Raw genomic sequence first — 21,653 nt, 5'->3', positions numbered from 1 at the left:
TTTATGTGTCTTCCTAGGAATCTTTACAGGAAGTTAAACCAGAAACCTTCTCTTATACTTTGTAATATGTTCCTTCTTCTCATCACCTATGACTTTGGATTGTTCCTGAAAGTTGATGGATAATGCTGCTTTATAAGAAAGAGAAATGCTTCTTGACTAATCTTAGGAGAGAGAAATTTCTAGATTTTTACAAACTAAAAAATAATACCAAAAAAGAAAGAAAGAAGGAAGGAAAAAGAGCCGGGGTCAAAATCAGGGAAGAAAGCTTAAGTTATTACACCTTTTGGATTAATAAGAAAAATAGGAGACAACAGACCCTACTTATAAGGGGCTCTGCATTTGAAGACGACCAAAGTATTAAAAGAAGAAAATAGGAATCATGCCAGATATCTTTGCTAAGGTTTACTATATGGTCATATCAATTTCCAAGGCTTAGATGTCAAAGTTTGGCTTTGTATATTTTATGGCCCTGGCTGCTTGCCAAGTAAGACATACAAATAGTTATCAGGTTGTTGTTTTTGGTGAAGTGTAATTTTATAACAAGGTTGAGTAGCCTTAACAACAAATGCACTATTGTCCCCTGCATTTTATTATGCAGTAGGTGAAATAACAACGTTAGACGATGGCTCTCCCACTGCTCCTTGAGATTTGTGCCTCCTTGGGAACGTGAGCAAGGCAGAGGGCAGAGTCAGAATATTCTCAACATGTGGTGACTTCCTAGCTTTAAATGCCCCGACAGCCTGTGGCTCTGTGTGGAGAGATCGTTACCATGAGTTTCAAGAAGGAAGAATGCAGTCTTTAAGTTGTAATTCTCTAGAGGATATCAAATGATCAGAAGGAAAACCATGAAGTCAGTTCAGCTTCTGACTCTAAATTTCAAAGAAAAAGAGGAGTGATAGAAATGTAAAGTTGTGGGAAAACATAGTATGTACATTTAGAAATTATTGTACCTAAATAGTCTTTTTTCCTCATCCCTCTAGTGAGTCACTGTTTTCTTCATACAAATTATATCATTGCCTGTTTCTAAGAGGACAATCCAGACAGTTTTGTAAAGATCAGGATGGAACCAGCCAAAATACAACTGTCTACACAAAAGCCCCAAGTGCTTGCAGTATCTGAGGTAGAGGCATGCGGCCGAACAGGCCAAAGATCCAAAGCACACAAGGCCAAGCGGCCTGTCGTAACCCTCAAAGCAGCTTGACATGTCATTCTCATAAAAGCGCATGCCACTTGTCATGATATTCTGGATGGTACACGTTGCATCACATGTATATAGTTATATGTTCAAATATAATTTATGATCACACCAGTCACAAAAGGGGGATGAATCAGCAAGGAATAGAAATACATACTGGGTTCTGCCTAATTCCTTTTAAGCCTGTGGCAAAGTGGTACCCCACGTTCTCAGCCTCTGCCTTTCTCTCTGACCAGCCACCACTTAGTATCATTTAAGTCAATAATATGGGTTATGAAGTCCCCATTCATAACACAAATTGGCTGTGTATTTTGAGACTCAAAGCTACAAGTGTGTAGCTATTTTCACCCAGGCACAGAGTATATGATTCAGTAGTGAAAATTCTCATATGGCTTTTTTGTAAGATGAGGTATAATTTGTTCAAAGTCCACAAACCAAGACCTAATTAGGATTACTTAACTCTTAAACTGCTCCAGTAGTGAATAAAAAGTCAACACTGATCTTCCTAAAAATGATTTGACAATACAAATCAAGAGTCTGAAGAATGTCTGTACCCTGTCGGAAACAGACTTATAAAAAATAATCAGGGGGGCTTCCCTGGTGGCGCAGTGGTTGAGAGTCCGCCTGCCGATGCAGCGGACACGGGTTCGTGCCCCGGTCCGGGAAGATCCCACATGCCGCGGAGCGGCTGGGCCCGTGAGCCATGGCCGCTGAGCCTCTGCGTCCAGAGCCTGTGCTCCCCAACTGGAGAGGCCACAACAATGAGAGGCCCACGTACCACAAAAAAAAAAAAAAAAAAAAAAAATTAGGGATGTGGACAAAGACTTAAATATGAAGATTCTTATCAAAGTTTATTTACAATAGAGAAAATTTGGAAAAAATCTAAGTATCCCACAATAAGGAAATAAATTATAGTCTCTTTATATGAAGGAATATTATGCAGTCACTAAAAAGCATGTCAGAAAAATTATAATAATACTAATACACTCAAAATGAGCAGTCATGATTAAAAAATTAAGATATTAAATTTTATATATATCAAACTATAATCCTGTTTTATGCACAGAATAAATACTGAAAGAAAAGACAGTGAGTTACATTGATAGTTATGGCTGGGTGGTACTGATTCTGTTTTCACCTCTATATTTTTCTGTATTTTCCACAAAATACAGTGTCTACAGTGATCTTGTATTCTTTTTATATTCATAAGAATAATACACAATACAAATTAAAGATATATCTGGATCATACAAAGCACGGCACAAGATATAAAGCTAGGAAGTAAAATCTACTCTGTATATGTAACTTTTAAAGGAGTGGTCCCTACATCAGCATCATATAGAAACTCAGAAGCCCTCAACCGTGTAAATTACTGATGGGTTCTAGGAGCTTTGACATGTAAATTACTCAAGCTCTTCTCCCCATGCTAAGGACACATTCTCCATAGACAGAGGCTTTCAGAATCCCTTGGCTCGTATTCCTCTGCCTGTCCCATAAAACATGACCTAGCAAGTCCCTTTCAGTCAAGTCTGAACGAGGGGCAGAGGGCCCCAGGTAACATGATGCACCCAGAGCACGTCTGCAGCTCTGACAGGTGCAAACAACTCCACTCGTCTAAATATAAATGGATTTAAGCAGTTTGGAAACAGTCTTTCCCACTTTCTATTCTGATCTAGCAAAAGAATGTTCTCTTCTTTAGTTCTGACTTGATGCTGGTTATTTTTATTTAGATTCACTTTGCAATCACTTTCATTCAAAGAGAAGCAATGTTAGAATTTGAAGAAGAAGAAAAAAAGAAAGAAAAAGATTTCTCTTCCAGAATCTTGCATATTTGAGCTGTTTTTGAAATGTGTTCAGTTGAGGGGGAGATGAGGCATTAACAATATATTTTCAAACTTTCTGGATGAGCAAAAAAGCTGCTGTTTACACATGCAGAAGGAAGCAGCGTCCAATATTTAAGCCAGAAAGAGGATCTAATTTTTAATCAATGGCGTGGAAATTCTTTGGGGGAACATATAGAACTCTGTGCCATTTCCAATTCCTGCCATGCTCTCTTCCCATTACCCCTAAACTCTAACTCCCCCTTCAGGATCCTGCTCAACGGTCACTTCTCAAAGGTCAGCCTTCTCAGACTTTCCCCTCCCCTGCCCCAGACATGCACAGTCTTCCTCTTAGCTCCCCTAAGAGAGATTTGCCTTTCACACATTCATCCCACCTCATTATATATTAGCTTAAGAGCTTCTCAAGAGTAAGATAATATTTCACTCATTTTTCCATTTCCAGCACCCAGGTTTACGGTAGTTAATAGTGTGCTGTTGAATGAATGAACGAATGTGTAAGAGAGAACTGAAAAAGTCACAGATGAGCCCAAGTGCAAGAAGAAGACAGTGCTACTAACAGCCATGAAAAAGAACAGCTTATGGCAAAATGATCATTAGCTATGCTTAGCCACTGTTAGGCTTCTTGGTTTTTGCGGGGAGGAGGGTTGGCTTATTAAATGAAATTAAGGCTACAATTCAAAGCCAGATATTAGAAAAGGAACTTGGTATGCATTGACTAACGCGTTGAAATTTTCCATTTTCAGTTCCCCTCTTTGTTGCTATAAAATGAAAGGGTGAAGCAAGACTGTGTCTAAGGGCCAGTCCAGCTCTCAGGTTCTGGGACTCGGGACTGCTGTGAATTCTACTGGAACAGTTCTCCAGAGCTTGCATCCCAGCTCTATTCAGATCTCAAAGACTGCGCTCTTTGTAAACTCATAGACGCTACACTCCTACCTACCAAGACTGGGGTGTGCCACAACTAAGTTTAGCCCCACTCTCCCGGTCTGAAATAGTCACCTAAACCACAGAGATGATTTCCTAGATCTATGTAAGGAAGATGCTTCCAAAACCTAACACTATAAAATTGTATTTACTTGTCCCACCTCCTTCCCCGTTTGGTTCAGATCGCCCTTTGCCTGCATACAATTTTGCAATACCTGTTGGCTCTTTATCTCTGCCCACTCCTCCAGCATGCTCCCTCCACTTGAGAAATGTAGCCAGCACTTGGCATCATAAATCTTCAACCTACTCATCAGCTAATCAAAGGGGGTTTAGAGTTGGCAAAGGGAATATTGCAAAGAAATTTTATTTGCCAATCGCCTACCAATAGCTAATGTCACAGGTGGTCCTTTATCAGATTTGTCCATTGAAAGAGAAGGAAGAGGACTAATGATCACAGGAAGACTGAGTCTGGGGAAGCTCTCTATGGAGCTGAAGGCTTCGACTGGGTTATTGTAGTGGACTAGCGTTTTTTTACATTCCTAGTAAAATTAGAAGCTGCTTTAAAATCTCTTACAGCAGAAATTCCCATATGCCATAGTCAATGTAATGAATTTTCATAAAGCTAAACATATGCAATGTGAAGGACTGGCCTCTCCTCCGAGATTATGCCCTTTCTGCATTTTATTGTTATTGCTGTTAAAGAGTACTTCTTTTAAAAATGAAAGATGGTAACAGAAGATGGTAGGATTTGTTTTAGTGTCTTTACTTGGCACTTTAGAAAGCTGGCAATCCTATATTAATTTCCAAAGTTCATTAAAACTGGAAAACTGGGATTCTCATCCCTAAAGTGGCTAGCGCAGAGCTGATCACCAAGTAGATGATATATATGACTATATACATGCATATTTAAATTGATCTCATATGGGAGGAGGGGCTTCTAAGCTCTCTTCTAAGCTCCTCATTCTCTACAGATCTTAAGGCATAGCACAGAGATCACCGAGGCCCTGTGGTACAGGCTGAATCTGTTCATACAGATTCAATTCAGGTAGTTTCCTCGAAAATATACCTACCTGAGAAACCCTCAGCTATATATGCGGTATTCTGTGAGATGGGTATTGGTCCTTTGCCCCAATAACAACTTCATAAAAAGGGTTTTACTGTATTCCTTTCACAGTAACACCTTGACCGTGATGGGCACAAAGCAAGCGTTCAGTAATTACTTACTTTCGACACTATCGCTGGAGCTGGGGATACTGATCCCGAAAAGGCTCCACCTAAAACGGAGGGGAACGCATTTGGCATTCTCTTGGGGCTCCTCTGGGCCCCACGTGTGATGGGGGAAGTAACGGTCAACTGCGAACCCCCGGTAGCTGAAGTGTAAGACAAAGGCGGGGCGGGAGGGGCGGCTGAATGCAACTGCAACCAGGTCCGCGGGTGTAGAATGACTGCCCGGCTAGGTCTTTGCCTAGGGAGAGGGAACTCTGCCAGCCGCCGGCGTCCAGCCCTCTTGCTGTAAGGGGATGCTAGCCTGTAGGAAAGTGCCTCTGCCCCCTGGCGCCGGTCCTCGGGCTTCTGATGAAATTGTGACCCACCGCCCTCTTCGCAGGCCCTGGACGCCAGCCCTATCACTCCGGGCGCGCAGCCGATCACGTGGCGCGGCGGTGCTCTGGAGGACCGCGGCTCCACGGCCATTGGTCGACGGCGCGCGTCCCGGGCGTGCCCATTGGCTGTGGGGGGCGTTCACGTGAAAGGGGGTCTGGGATAACATCCCGAGTGGGGAGAAGTGGTCGGAAAGTTAAAGGGAGCCGTGCGGCGGCTGGGAGGCCGAGTCCCGGGCGAGGGGGCCGCAGGGAGGAGGCGGGCGGGCAGCTCTCGCCCACGGACGGATGCGGCTGCCCGCGGAGGGCGCCGACCTGAGCCCCGGCCCCCGCTCCTGCCGTCGCCGCCGCTGCCCCTGCCACCCCGGCGCGGATGCTGCCGCGGGCTGGCGCCTCCGCACCTCGGGGCTTATGAGCTGTACCAGGTACGTCCCTCCCAAGCCCGCAAGGCCGGCTGCCCGGCCGCGGAAACAGCGGCGAGGGCGCGTAGCGGGGACCCTCTTTGGTCGTGCCACCTACACTTTCTCCGTCCAACTTGCAATTACACTCCGGGAGTGGGACACTTTAGAAGGGTTCAAGGAGGCTGTTGCTTCCACGTGGGGAGGGCAATCCAGGGACCAGAGGTGGGATGGAGCCTGGCCTGACCCACGTGATGCACCGAGGTGGGGGTCCCGGCCGCGACGGGCGGCCCGGGGGCTGGGACTTCAGATACTCTTAATCCCTATTGTGCCGAGTTCGAACCTGACACAAGGCTTTTCCACCTGGGACCCGACACTTCTAGAGAGTGTCCCCGGAGTTGAGCGATGGGGTCTTAGCACAAGGGAAAGTCGCTTCGTCTCTCCCCTGGCCTCGATTTCCCGGTACAACGTAGGGAAACACACTTGGTGATCTCTCAGGCCGCCGAGGGCGATGGGACACAGGGCGCTGCGGCGGCCGGGGCCTCCCGGAGCAGAGCCACCTCCGGTTCCCGGTCCCCAGACGGGCTGTTACGGGCTGTCCCGGGCCAGCGGGGGCGAGGTGGCCGCGCGGGGACGCTCTCGTGGCGCCGCTCCGCCTCGGGTGGCCCTGCCGCCCCGCCCTGATGTGATAACTAGGGCTCCTCCTCCTCGTCGTCTTCCTCCCCCTGCCGGTCACAACTCCGGGAACCCAGCCCAAGGCCTGCCTCCCGGACACACCGAGGCTCACGTAGTCTGGTGGCGGCAGCCTCCCCTGCCATCTCCCTCCGGGCTTTCCGATGCAGCGAGCCAGCTGGAGAGGGGGCTTCCCCGCGGCCCAACAGGTGGGTTCCGGACAGGCGAAGGACCTCGGGGAGGGGTTGGGGGCAGGGTGCAGCCCGGGCCTGGCGGGACCGGGACACAGAGGGCAGGACGCTCTGGCCTGCCCCCGTGTCCTGTTCGTGCCACCCTTTTGAATCCAGAGAAAGGGGTGTGGAAGGGACTCAGTGCAAAAGAGGGGGTTGGGGGCCCAAAACACACTAGAAGATTTGGGCTGTCCTGGTATTGTTTCCCGCAGAGGAGGAGAAAGTTGAGGACAGACTTGAGGACTTGGAGAGTTGCTAGAAGATGTTGGAGCCTGTGGTCTGCGTGGTCAGGCCTCCGTGGGAGACCCAGGGTCCAGGAGAAGAGAGCGTTAGGGCTTTGGGGGCCGGGGTGCAGAGAAGAGGAAATAGCTCACTTGGCAGGGTTATCCAGGAGCCAAGACTAACGTGAAGACAGCTGGAGGACTAACCACAAAAGTGAAGTTGAGGTATTTCGGGAAAAGTTAGTGAGAAGAGAACCATCGGGCAGTGTTAGCAACCAGGAATGTCAGAGCTGGAAGGATCTCAGAGGAGAAAGCTCAAGCCCAGAGAGGTTGAGTGACTTGCCCCAAGTGGCACAGCCATGTGCAGGTATTCCTAGGCCAGTGCGCTGTGTTTCACATTGAACATTTTTAGATGGCAGACACTGCCATTTTAACTTATCTCTTTCCTATAATATGCAGCCTCATCCACAGATATTTATCTCAAAGATGCTTTGGATGATGGTGACAGAATAGAGGAGTCCTAGTGGCTTCTAGGGCTGTGAATAAGGGCCCCATGGTCTGAGTACCAAGGGAAAGATGCCAACTTTACTCATACTGTGGCAGCCAAGCCTTTTGGGAGGGAATAAAGAAATGCCGAAGGGGTAAGTGGCCGCATCTTTTAAAAAATTATACCTGGTAATCTGGTTGCGAATGCTTAGCTAATGCTGTTTCAGTGTTCCTGGTGGGTTCTTGGTGCGTCTGATTTTTCTGTCTTTTCTTATCAGAGTACAAGAGAATGGAGGAGGCAATGTGTTGGCCTCAATACAAAAGAGAAAGATTTGCTTCCTATAAAAGGCACAGCCAGAGAGTCAGTAGCTCAGCCGCCTGAAACTGTGAAGGTCATGGGGTTATTTTCTGTACAAGTCGATAGTTTTTAGAGAAAAATCACCACAATATCTAACCCTGGCTGAGAGGGTCTGTTGTTTGTCACTAGAGGAACACGGAAAGCATTTATGCAAAACTCTCCATGTTCTGTCTTTGCATGGCGTGTTAGGGTTTGCCCTCTTTTGACCAGAAACACTGAAATCTACCCTTGGTGCACGTCTAGTCTCTCACGGGGCAAAACTGATCTCCTAGGCATCTATTTGGAAGCAAAGGTTTTGAGAACCTGTACTGGTCTGAGTAACGGCTACTCACATTCTCGTGACCCTGTCCTGCAACGAACTTTTATCCAGGTCCCATTTCATGCTGTGCTGGTTCAGCTGTGTGTCCACATCTCATTCTGGTTCTTCTCCCAGACCAACCTTGGTGACTCACATTCCCTGGCTTGGGCATGGGAAAGGGCAGAGTGGCCGAAGAGTCTGTCATATGAGGGGCCCTGAGGTACAGCCTGATGCGTCCTGTGTTGGAACTGATAATTTTCATGCCATTTGAGGACAAAACACTTGTCCAGCTTTCAGGGACTTAGGAAACTATTACCTTGCATGTCTCCGTGGCTAGGAGTACGTCTGGGTGTTGGTCATCCCTGTCACGGTCCATGCGGGAATTTCTGAGCAGATGATCAGCAAGGCTTACACCAAACCAGCGCTTCGGTGCACCAGTTCTTGGAGACCGATCTGGTTAACAAAAGCTGGAATCTACCTGTGAGGATAGGCAAGGGAGCCAAGAGTCAGATTGCACCCTCTACTGAAGCCACTGGGGTTAGTGACCTCCCCTCCAGTGCTGGTGACACCAAAAAAGTGAAGGGATTCTGGGTAGGGGTGCTTGTGCAGTGGGCCTGGAGCAGGAGCCTGGGAAGAATGCCTGGGCCGCCAGGTGGTTCACCTTCCTTTTGCCCTCCATGGAGAATGCTGCAAAACCAATTCGGCTCCAGGAAGTGCCAGTGGAATTGTTTAATTACCTCTGGCTCCGACTCCAGCTTCACCTCCTCACCTCCAGTTCTTAAAGCTTGGTGGTAAAAGGGATCTCAGGGGCACGTTTATACTGCTGGGTCCAAACACTGAAACTTTACCAAGGCCTTCAACTAAGCCTTTCTAACCTGCAGGATTAGACCTTGAGAGTGACTGCAGTCCACTGCAAGTGTGCAGATGCTTTGCCTGATCCCCTTGTCTTAGAATTGTTTCCACAATAGCTTGAGAGTTTCCCAGTCATGTTCTGATGAGCTGTTTTAAGGTGGTTGGGGCAAGCATGCCTGAGGATGGTTTGCAGGCCTGCGGGACACGCGTAGAGAGCTGGCAGTTGACCCTGTGCTGACTCAGGCAGAGAGGAAGCGGCTACGAAGGAGGAGGAACCCCTCCTTCCTCGGTTCACACCCAGGTTGTCAGGGGTGGGCAGAGTGGGAGGGGCTGGGATGCAAGGCTTTGCCTGCTGTTTGGTTATGTTTAATTAACATTTAATTTAAAAAGCAAAAACTACCTGTATTAAAAGTAGAACTGAACATGTGACTCTAGTGCATTCTAACAAAGTTTTGCAATGAACAGGGGAAAAGAAAAATTCAAGTACTTTGTAAGTATAGGGCTTTTGTTTTGTTTTTTTATGTTGAACCCACTGACTTTTTTTTTTAAAAGCCGTCTTGCCCAATTCAGTCAGAACTTTCCTTTCCACAACAACTGAATGGGTATAAGAAAAGATAATAGGGACTTCCTTGGTGGCGCAGTGGTTAAGAATCCACCTGCCAATGCAGGGGGCACGGGTTTGAGCGCTGGTCCGGGAAGATCCCACATGCCACGGAGCAACTGGGCCCGTGCACCACAACTACTGAGCCTGCGCTCTAGAGCCCACGAACCACAACTACTGAGCCCATGTGCCACAACTACTGAAGCACACGCACCTATAGCCCATGCTCTGCAACAAGAGAAGCCACCGAAATGAGAAGCCCGCGCACCACAACGAAGAGTAGCCCCTGCTCGGGGCAACCAGAGAAAGCCCGCGCACAGCAACAAAGACCCAAACGCAGCCAAAAATAAATAAAGAATAGATAAATTCAAAAAACAAAAGGAAAGATAATAGCCAATTTGCTCCTAAAATTTTTACTTGTTTAACTTTGTTAGAGGAGAAACTATAAGGCTATTTAAGGATATTTAAAGGATAAGATGTTTAAAGGATATTTAAATATCCTTATTTAAAGGATAAGATATCCTTTAAAATGCATGTTTAGATAACTACATTATGGCTATAAATTAAGATAAGAACATTTAGAAAGGTTGGGCCTTTTCAGACTAATACAGGTATTTGTATTATTTTGTCTCTGGATGTCTGTGTTTCCCCACTTGGTCATCACTAAGTGATTCTTGCATCCTGGGGAAGTGCTGGGTTTTTTGGTGCTTTTTTTTTGAAACTGGGATCAAGCCCAATACATCTTCATCCTTTCTCATTTTTTAAAATATATTTGATTAAACAAAATCAGAAGTTGAAAATGAGACATTATTTATTGGACTGATAGTATTTGTTGGACCAGTGGTCCCCACTGTTGTCAGGTGATGAGCGGCATTTTGCCTGTCCTTCTCCTGAACCACTGCCATCACCCCACAGCACCTCCCGGGGGTGGGGATCGGGAGGCCTGAGAGCTGGTACCCCAACACACCACCATACACCGACACCTTTGCCGTAGTGAGGGGAGATGTGTTTGGCAACTAATCCAGATCTGTGTTCTGTGATTCTCAGGCTAGATTTTAATCCTGATTTCATCACTGACTTCTTCAATTAGCCCATTGGAACTGTCAAATCAGAATATCAATTTGCCATGGTAATTAGAATAATAATGGCTTGGCTTTAGTGAGGCAATAGTGTTGGGTGGGTTTTTGGCAAATCTTAAGATATTTGAGGTGTTTTATTAGATTCATTTTGTTTTCTTGATTAGAGAAGCTCTGTTATTTTAGAAAATATAAGAAAGTACAAAGCAGGAAAATAGAAATTTCCTGAAATCCCATCAACCTGGAAAATTCTGACAGTTTTAATTGTATCACTAGTCTTTTTTCTGTGCATATACTTAATATTTTTCCCTACAAGTCTAGTCTCTATGTACAATTTATCTTCTCCATTTTCTACATTAATTATATATTATAAATTTTTGTGCCATTTAAATCTTTTTCCACATAATGGTTTGAATGATGATATAAAATTGTATCACATGGATATGGTGTACTTGATTTAATTGGATACCTGTTATTGGTCATTTAGTTTACTTTCTCACCCCTTTTCCCTCCATAATGTTGCACTGAAGATTTTAGTACAATTAACCTTCACGCATTTTTAATTATTTCCAAGATTAATACCTGTATGTGATATTAGAACCCAAAATGATGTTTTAGCAAGGTTATGCCCATTAAGACTAATACAGATATTTGTATTATCTTTTAAAATTCTTTCCTAACTCACTAGGTAAAAACAGGCATTGTTTTTTCTAATCTAAATTTCTTAAATTACTTGTAATGCTGGACATTTTACATATTTATGAGCCGCTTTTAAATTTCTTTCATGAATTGTCTATTCATGCTCTTTGCCCATTTTTCTACATGGAATATTTGACTTTGTTATTGTTTTATAAAAACTCTTTATAAAAGTATTAACACTTTGCTGCCGTGCTTTTTGGAAAATGTTTTCCCAGTCTTTGGTTTTTTGGTTTTACTTATTTTTTTCACTTATAGAAAAACATTGTTTTTATGAAGTCAGATTTAATTTAACCTTTAGCGTGATTCTCTTTGCTTTTTATTCTTATAGAGGCTATTTTCACTGGAGAAAAACACAATTATTCACTGATATAAAAGATTTTAAAATACTAAATTGCTGGCACTTTTTAAAAGTAAGATATACTAGAATATAAAAATCTACTGTCCATTGAATGAAAGCAGGTGTGGGTCTGTCTTCACTCCCGATTCCCAGTCTCTGGCACCATGCCTGGCACATAGCAAACACCAATCAGTATTTGTGGGATGAATTAATTTATTTTTATCGGAGGAAAGCAATATTTACCAAACTGCGTTCAGCAAGGTGCTCCACAAAAAAAAAAAAAAAAAAAAAAAAAGACTTTCCTTGTTTGGGATAAGTTTAGGAAATTCTGCAAACAGCACGCTGTTTTCATTATTCCCCATGACCCATCAGTATACTGAAGGCCCCAACAAGCCCTGACAGGGAAACCCATGAACTAGTTTTAAAACTGGTGGTTCCATACTTTGTTTGTTTTAACCTTGGGCCTCTTACTCCACCCCCAACTTTACACTCTTAATCTCCCCTGAAACCAAGGTCGCACTGGACCACACTTGAGGTAATATTGAGCTGTAGCCACGTGGGCAAAGATGAAGGCAAACGTAGTTTGCTGGTCCCTGTCGGAGGGATGAGTCTGAACATCTGTCTGACCTCCTTGCTGTTTCTTTCTTTCCCCTTGGCCAGGGTTCTAGCCTGCTCTAGCCCCGTGATGGCTGTGGACATAGAGTGCAGGTACAGCTGCATGGCCCCCTCCTTGCGCAGAGAGCGGTTTGCCTTCCAGATCTCCCCGAAGCCAAGCAAACCCCTGAGGCCTTGTATTCAGCTGAGCGGCAAGAATGAAGCCAGCGGTACGGTGGCCCCGACTGTCCAGGAGAAGAAGGTGAAGAAGCGGGTGTCCTTTGCAGACAACCAAGGGCTGGCCCTGACAATGGTCAAAGTGTTCTCCGAGTTTGATGACCCGTTAGATATTCCACTGAACATCACCGAGCTCCTGGACAGCATTGTGAGTCTGACAACGGCGGAGAGCGAGAGCTTTGTGCTGGATTTCTCTCAGCCCTCTGCCGACTACCTGGACTTCAGAAATCGGCTTCGGACCGACCACGTCTGCCTGGAGAACTGCGTCTTGAAGGACAGGGCCATTGCGGGCACGGTGAAGGTGCAAAACCTCGCATTTGAGAAGATGGTGAAAGTCAGAATGACATTCGACACCTGGAAAAGCTTCACAGACTTTCCCTGTTGGTACGTGAAGGACACGTACGCAGGTTCAGACAAGGACACGTTCTCCTTTGAAATCAGCTTGCCTGAAAAAATTCAGTCTTACGAGAGGATGGAGTTTGCCGTGTGCTATGAGTGCAACGGACAGACGTACTGGGACAGCAATAAAGGCAAAAACTATAGGATCATCCGGGCAGAGTTGAAATCCACCCAGGGAACAGCCCAGCCACCAAATGGACCAGATTTTGGAATAGCTTTTGACCCGTTTGGAAGCCCTCGGTGTTCCTATGGTCTGTTTCCAGAGTGGCCTAGTTATTTAGGATACGAGAAGCTTGGGCCCTACTATTAGTGATGGCCTGGGATGGAGCCGGGCCGAGTGGGTGCACACGAGCCGAGCTGCATCACCCCAGGACGGAGATGGAAGCCCAGAGAAAAGCCGAACTGCCAGCAGGCACAGTTTTCGAAAAGAAAGGATCCTAGTCACTTTTTTTCTTCAAGCAGCCAAGCCAGCCAGGCTTAGATCACAGAACTGGGTTCACACTCAGAGGAGATTGGTGTGCGGTCTGTTTGGCCCCCGCGTGGTGGCGACGAGGGTCTGAGCAGGATGGTGCTGGAAATCGTCTGGACGGGACCCAGGCCTACAGGAAGCGCTGGCCAGGCCAGAGGATGGTGGCTCAGTGACGAGGAGCCCCTCTCCCCTCGGGTGTGGGAAGTCAGTCCCCCGGAAAGCCCCCGGCCCCCTCTTCTTGTGGTCTTCCCCGCCCACCCGGGGCCTCCCCACCTGTTGCAGCTGCCCCGCCGTGTCTACATGGGCTTCACACTTCATCTCTGTGTGTTTGATTTTCTTCCACAGTTCATCTGCAGTTCAGGAAAAGATAATAAAGGCAGATCAGCTCATGACGGAGACAGGCATTTCCTTTTCCTGACCCCGCTTAGATATCCCAGCAGAGGACGACACACCAGCCATGAAAAGTCAACTGGCTCCTGTGCGGTGTCACCACCCATGGCAGGCTGATGCCAGGCAGGTCAGGAGTGGGACACTTTTAGCTCCACCTCTTGGCGCTGCGGGGAGCTTTCTAAGCACTCGCTCTTACCCTGAGTCACCCGCGGGCTCAATTACAAGACTTGCTGTAACTTGCCAAGCTGGTTTGCCCGTGTCTCTTTCTTCACAAAAGGATTTTAGGATCTCTTTTCCTGGAGAGTCATCTTTTACGCTGTGCTCAGGACGTTTGGATTTGCAGATTAAGTGTATCCTCGGCACCTTCAGGAAGTGCTTGGTTGTATCTTGACTGTGATTTACAACATCCACGTTGTAAACAGCACCTTACAAGCCCCCACGGACTTGGATTTGGTTGTTCTTACCTATGGTGTGTGGGTATGTAAAGGGATAGGGGAGAAGAACCTCACCGAGTTCTCAGATGTCGTTTTCGCTGTTTGCCAACTCTGAAATATCAGAGATTATTTGTTCTTAACCACGTTGGACTAAAGCATTAAAAGTCTGTTGGTTCATACTGTTGTGAGACTCCTGGGACTTTCCTTGTCAGATGGACCCCCAAACCCTGTGATTTTTCTTGGGCAAAATTGGTTGGTCCTTGGGGGTGTTTAAAAATGTTTTTACATGTGTATTTGTAGAAGGTTGGGGTCTTTTTCTGTTCTGTTTTTGTTTTTGGAGCTTAGCTAAATGACTGCCTCATTTTTCTTTTGCCTGACCTTACTAAAGTGAGGTCTTCCTCAGGGAGGAAGGAAGAGGAATGCCCCACCGCCTGGATTTGGGGGCACAGCTCCTGGACTCTGCAAGCAAAGAGTCTTCTTTCGCTTGCATTATCCAGATCAGTTGGAAGAGACCTCCCAGCTTCTGTGGCTTTGTAAATTAGCATCAAGCAGGTCTGGAGTGTCTTGGCTCCTAGAGTTTTGTGGTTGGGTTTTTTCTTTTTTGAACTTTAAAAAGTTTTAACTTTTTAAAGGCTCTTAAGTGGTGTTCCACGGAGTTCTTGTTCCTAAAACTGGCTGTGACTAGTCTGCAATCTACTGCTTTATTTTTTATGTCTCTCCTAGGTGGGCAGCACTGGGGGTTACGTGATAATTTATGGGACAATCACATTTTTTATGCTGATATTGGGCAGAACTGGGTTTTATCTAAGCATGTCTTACATCAGGTACACAGACAGTACTCCCTGTGTTACAAATCTGGTGATCAGAACTATCATATAATAGTGTAAATCGACACCATGGGAAGCAAAACCGATCTTACATAGGTCATGAATTTATTTTGCTTTACGAAGTCCCACCCTCCTCCTCCAGTTTATGAAGGGTACAAGGGGTACTGTCCTTTCCCTATTAACAGACCAAAGGTATCAAGATCGTTCTCTGTTCGTAAGAAAAATGCCTCAAGTGACTTCTGTATGGTTTTCAGTAATAAGGATCTTAAGGCGTTCCCGTGTGGGAATTTGAAATATGGTAATTCAGTGATAAGTATGTCTTTTAAAACACCACAAACGCTCTCCCACCCCTCTTTCCTCCCAGCTGACCCCTGCTTTCCTGCCAGGAGCACTGCTTGCAAGCCCCCTGCTGGTGCACCTGGGTTGCTTACCCCACCAGGCAAGTCCTCACCCGCTGGCAAAGACCCTTCTCTGACTAAAGCAAGTGCCCGCCCAAGTTCCCTGTCAGCACCGTCATGCAGTGAGGTTACAGCGTCTGAAAAATAGTCTCCTCTTTACCGATCAGTCTGTCTCCTTTTGGGGCGGTTCTGTCCCAGGAAATCAACAGATGGCCTCAGGACCTGCTCCTCCTATGGGCCTTCTCCTTGTTCGTAGCTCACCGGCAGTAGACAGGTGACACACTGCAGAAAGTGACCGGTTTCTTTTCTTTTTCCTCACTTGCAAGGTCATAATGTCACCATTTTAATTAAGAAAAACAGCTTTTTTTTCTTCCAGTGGAAATAGCTTGAAACTCAATTGATAATTCTTACAACTGGTACTAAACAAAGGTGGGGAAAAAAACCCAATCAGAACTGGTAACAGCAGGTCAACAGCAGACAAAGAGCAGGGAGAAAGGGAATTTTCCATGCAAAGGAGATTGTGCACGTGCATAATTCAAGGCCACAATCATTTTCTACCCCCAAGTTTGTGTGTTGTATGCTTGCTTTCAACTGAATTACCATAATATTGTTTGTATCCATGATTCATTTACCTAGCCAAAAATAGGCTCACCAGTGAGTTTTGCAGCTGTCCTTTTTTTTTTTTTTAACATCTCTATTGGAGTATAATTGCTTTACAATGATGTGTTAAGTTTCTGCTGTATAACAAAGTGAATCAGCTATACATATACATATATCCCCATATCTCCTCCCTCTTGTGTCTCCCTCCCACCCTCCCTATCCCACCCCTCTAGGTGGTCACAAAGCACTGAGCTGATCTCCCTGTGCTATGCAGCTGCTTCCCACTAGCTATCTATTTTACATTTGGTAGTGTATATATGTCCATGCCACTCTCTCACTTCATCCCAGCTTACCCTTCCCCTTGGAAAGTGACAGGTTTCTTAGTTGGAGATATGAATGCAGCCTGACCTGTAGATTTGACCCTCAGACAGCTCTTGGTTATGATGACACGTGGCCCCCTCCCCAACTTGCCCCCAAAGGACCAGCCTTCTGCCGCTGGTGCAGCTGTCCGTGGATGGGGAGGCAGCTCCATTTCTGTTTCATATTTATTCCCCCATACGTCCTGGGGAGCATTTGCAAATTAGGTGCAATAAGTAAGCTAGACTATCTAAAGACAGATTTTAAACAATAAGCTTTCAGTGTCTCTTGGAAGATGTGAAGCATTTGGGCGAGTTGGTTTGCTTTTTTTTAAGTATTCTTGTGATAGGAGAGCTGGTGAGAAACAATGGAGTTACGTAGTTCTCCAGAAATTAAAACAATTTCAGAGTCAAGGTAGAGTTTATTTCTCTCTGAGATTTAATTTTAATGGTGGCAAAACATTACTCTCTCAATGTTTCTTAAAGATGTAAATCTTGAACTGCTAAAAGAATGTTTTGTGGTTTTGATCTTTGCATATAATTTGCTTTTTTTTTACAACAAGCGTTACTTGTAGTCACTGGGACATTAAATGGCTTGTATATATATGTTTATACACCAAAAAAGTGTTTGCTCACTTTTCAGAAGTGCCGTTGTCTAGGTCTTCCCTCTCAGTGGACAGTGAGTGAAAACCTCGGTGTCTTTCCTGTTTTCCACGTGTTAGATCCCTCGAATGGACGTGGTGTGCTGGAGAAAGCACATGGCTGTCTGCTCTGGGAGGTCCTGACGGCCTGTCTCTCCCCAGATGATCACTGACATTGGGGCTAAGATGTTACACACACAGTGGGATCTCCCAGGGTCATCGAAGACGATTTGCCAGCGTATCTTCGCTTCCTGAAGTGGGACACCTCTGGACTGGGAAGGACAGCTGTGCTGACGGGCAGCTTTTCCTTGTTATGGTTGTAAAGCGTTGCAGCCCAGGTTGTAAGGTTGTGAATGTTTTTACAGTCTTGTTTATCAGTTCCTCGAGTCGGCTGGACCCGTGAAGACTCCAAGAATGCAGCTGTGATGGTGGTGGTCCACTCTTCCTTCTATGTATGTGAATGTAGAAACGGAGACTCATCTTCATTTTCATGCCTAAAAGTGCCTTGTTGAGAAAGTTCCACAGGCTTTAAAAAAAATACATATTTTTGTACACAGAGTTAAAGGGGAAATGCACTTTAAAATCACAAGAATGGATGCCTTTTGTGTGGTATAAGAGAGTGGTTTGTTTGAATCTCAAATGCAAAAATGTAATAAAGGTTGAAAACAAAACTGAAAGTGTCCTATTTTAAAACTGACTCTCTTCTTAGAGTCAGAGGCTGGGGAGGAACATTTTCAGTCTGTGTATTTCCACATCTAGAATGCCGGTTTCCAAAAAGGACAGGACACAATCAATGGCTAAGTAGAAAAGCTGTAAGGATCAGAGGAAGGGGGGTAATTGCTTTTTAAGTTGTACAGCAGCCAAGGCTGGGTACACCTAAGAGAGTGATTGCCAGGGAAGTGGTACAGGGGCCCGTGTTGTTCTGAATCATTTTTAATGATCCAAGGGCAGGTCTCTTCCCACCCTGTCACTTGCTCTTGAAGCATATTTTTGACTTAGTGTATACGCAGCAGTGGGAAAACTGTAAGCAGCTATCATAGCTTTGCACTGCTTGATCAGACAAACTCTGCAAGCGGCAAAACCACGCAGCTCCTGGTGGGGCCCTGTCTCCATTGGGTACAGGACATTCACCCTAAGTAAGATGTCAGAGATGTTTTATTTCCAAGTTCAGAAGATGGGATGCAGGGGAGGTAAACTGCTGCCAGATGTTTCCTGCCAATCAGTCTCGGCCACGCCGGGAAAGGCAGCGGTGGTTCTGCCGTGGAACGTCAGAGCGTTTAAAATCTTAGCACCCGGTCAGTAAGCGCCCAAAGTGAGCTACGTGCATGACCGCCTTTCTCAAGCCTGGCAAACACTGCCCGCGTTTTTGCCTCCACAGAAGTGGGAAGGGGGCGAAAAATAACACTGGTTTTATGCATGTCTACTTGCGATTCAATGTGGTTTTCATAATCATTACATAATTCTAACTCGTGAGACAGACATCCCAGAGATGTCTGGAGTAAAAAGGAAACAAAACAAAAAAACCGCCAAACCACTTTTCTAGAGCAATGTCCCCAGAACAGCAAATATCCAAATAATTCAGTGGAACATTTATTGCTTGTGTGCAAGGCTGTTTCTAGGTGCTGTTTCTACCCAACCCTGTAAGAGACAGTCATGTTTTAGGTGAGTCCTCTGGGAGCCGGGTAAAGTGGTGGGTGGTGCTACCAGTGGTATCAGCAGTCAGAAAGCCTGGGTTCTGGCCTTGACCCTGCCACCCCCTGTCAACTGCTCTGACGGGGCTCTGAGTGTTTTCAGCAGAAATAAGGTAACCAGGGGCTCTGGCGGTGCCCTGAGTACTTCTCAGAGTTGGCCAACGTATTTGTTTTTAAAACGGTTCTAAATATAAACTTGTAAGAAGTGCCACATACACTATTTGCATTCTTTGTGTCACAGGAACGAAGAGCATTCCAGACAACAGCTTGGACTTCACAAAACCATCAGTGTTCGCACTGTAAGCGCTGTCAGGGAGCTCTTTTTATGGGTGCAGAGTTGAAGGCCCTCGGTGTTTTCCCGAAAGTCACTGGGCCAGTCGGTGACAAAGCTGAGAGGACTGCGCACACGGGTCTCTTTTTCTTTTTCCAAGAACTGTCACCCCAAAGTGGAGCCTCTCTCACAGAACTGAGACTAAAATGGTGATTCTGAAAAGAAGTTCCTCAGGCTAGAAAGATACTATCCCCAGGGGAGGGGTGAACACACGCATCTTTATACACAAAAGGCGCATGGCAAGGACCACTGACCACACGAAAGCATAAAGGTCAACATTAACTGATTTGGGCATCCTAGGGCCCAGCTGGACAGCAGGATGTGATTGATGGAAGGAAACCACCAAAGGGCCCCATAGCTCCCCATGTGTTCGAGGAGACGGGCTAGATTCGGGGCCAGCACTGCCTTTCACCTGTAGCACGGGACGCCCCAATGCTTGTTCCTCCCCCTTTGCCATCACCCACCCTTGGAGAGGAGACGGAATCTCAACAGAGGTCTTTGTCCACGTGAGATTCTCTGGTAGCTGACACTCATTCCACAGACACTGATGCGCTTCCCCGGCACCAGGCCCTCTGCCGGACTTGAGTTTGGCCAAAGTAGGATGGGGATACACAATACTCTTTTCTTCGGAGCCAAAGACAGTGAGGATCCAGGCCCCTGGCCCTCTACGCCAAACGCAAGATCAGGTGGCTAGATCAGGGCTCGGCAACCTTTTCCTGTAAAGGTCCAGATGTAAATATTTTAGGCTTTGAAGATCATATTTGATCTGTGTCACATATTCTTCTTTTTAAAAAAAAATTTTTTTAATGTAAAAACCGTTCTCTGCTGTGGGTCATACACAAACAGGCCAAGGGCTGGACTTGACCTGCTGGCTGTAGTTTGCTGACCCCGATTGAAGAGTCACGTAGAAAGAGTGAGACTTCAGAGGTGACTTGTAGACCCTCAGCTGAGGCCTGGAGTCAACTTTTTAGTTTGTTTGTTTAAAGACCATATAATTTATCGTCCAAACTGGGATGCTTTTGAGAATGAATAGGGGCGCTCTGAATGACCCTGGAGCACTCATGTAAACCAGCAGCTGGGCCAACCCTACTGGGCCAGGCCTGTCGGGCTTACCTCTCCTGGGCCTTTGGGATCTTCTCAGACCCTCAGGGAGCTCAGAAAGCCCTGGCCAGTCATGGGCCAGAATCAGTTCTGGCTGGGTAGTGCTTTTGGGTGGATGGGTTATAACAGAGTGGTGATTTTGTCTGTGGTTTAGATGTGTTTTTGTTGGTTAGGTTTTCTTTCCTAATTGTAGTGCTGATGGCCAAAAGCCCTCTGGAAACTCCAGCCAATTCACTCTTAAGAGCAGAGAATTTAAAAGGAAAGGGGTTATTACTGGTTTGGGCTTATGTCCTACCACCCCTCCACCCCAACCCTTGTGCCCCAAAATAGGGCATCACCAAGCTCCCGGAGAAAGCTGTTCATTGTGGACTGTGACACAGGCTGAAGCTCGCAGTATTCCAAGCCCCAGTCCCCAGAAAGTACCACTTAAGTGCTCCCAGGAATTCTGCAAACAACAGGGTCTCAGCTCATCTCTCTCCAGCCCAGCAAGTTCAAGAGGCCTTAAGCACCACAGGAGACCAAAGAAGTAGAAATTCATCTCCAAAACGCTCCAGGCCTCGGCCCTGAAGATCCCCTCGTCCTCCCCGATGGCCATCTTTGTGATGTGGACACACATGCTCTTCGTTTTAAGTTTTGTCACCTCCTACGGCTGGCATTTACCATCACCCAGTGCTGGAGGAGGGGCGGCAGTGTGGAGAGGACCCAATGTTAGTGCTGCAGGGACTTGAAAAAGTTTTACGAAGCCCCGATACATCCAAGGGGAGCTCTCCACCACCAGATGTGGGTTAAGCTTCCCCGGGTTCATCCCTCTTCAGAGAACATGGATACACCACACATCACAAGCTGCACTGAAGACAGAAAATGACTCCCCACCTACTGGGCTCACTCCCAGGGCCACCTAGTTAGTTGCCCTCTGGTGGACATATTGGTCCCATTTGAATGTGGAATTAGCCAAGTGACATTTTGCTAATCTTCTTATCACACCATTTTATTAAAGTTTATTTTAATATTAATTATTCACCATTAATCAATTACCTATTGAAACAAACACTGAAATATCCCCCAAATATTTTCATAAATTCTTTTTTGCACACTGCTTTGCACATTCTGCATGCAATAAGCATTTGTTAGTTTGAATTCTCCAGTCCCCAGCTGCTTTTCTCATCAACTGATCGATGACCTCACAGCTTGGGTCCTTCATGACTTATGTTACTTGTGTGTTACTTCTTCTTCTACTACTACTGCTACTACACACACACACACACACACACACATACACAACACACAGACTGAAAAGAAAAATCAAAAAGTATTTTCTCTGCCAACTCCCCTCTCACACTGGTTCATTTTTCTGCTTTGAAATGGGGAGCTTCTGCCTCAGAGCTTCTGCAGGTGGTGTGTT

The 21,653-nt window shown here is 46.0% G+C and overlaps 1 protein-coding gene and 1 long non-coding RNA gene across 3 annotated transcripts in view; one reads left to right on the top strand and one right to left on the bottom strand.

Annotated features, from left to right (window-relative positions):
* LOC132481144 (uncharacterized) overlaps positions 1–21,653 on the bottom strand; it is a 148,397-nt gene that overhangs the window by 77,847 nt on the left and 48,897 nt on the right. For both annotated transcript variants that reach the window (XR_009530778.1, XR_009530777.1), the window contains exon 2: positions 8,535–8,696. This is a non-coding gene — a long non-coding RNA (uncharacterized LOC132481144). The remainder of the gene's footprint in view (positions 1–8,534; positions 8,697–21,653) is intronic.
* Positions 6,701–17,782, top strand: PPP1R3B (protein phosphatase 1 regulatory subunit 3B). The gene is made up of 2 exons (XM_060085789.1): positions 6,701–6,834; positions 12,444–17,782. Exon 2 carries the CDS (start codon positions 12,469–12,471, stop codon positions 13,321–13,323), a length of 855 nt encoding a protein of 284 aa, XP_059941772.1. The 5' UTR covers positions 6,701–6,834; positions 12,444–12,468; the 3' UTR covers positions 13,324–17,782.

This window comes from Mesoplodon densirostris, chromosome 20 (genome assembly GCF_025265405.1).
Source record: "Mesoplodon densirostris isolate mMesDen1 chromosome 20, mMesDen1 primary haplotype, whole genome shotgun sequence".
Taxonomy (NCBI): domain Eukaryota; kingdom Metazoa; phylum Chordata; class Mammalia; order Artiodactyla; family Ziphiidae; genus Mesoplodon; species Mesoplodon densirostris.
This window is presented reverse-complemented; position numbering and strand designations above follow the sequence as displayed.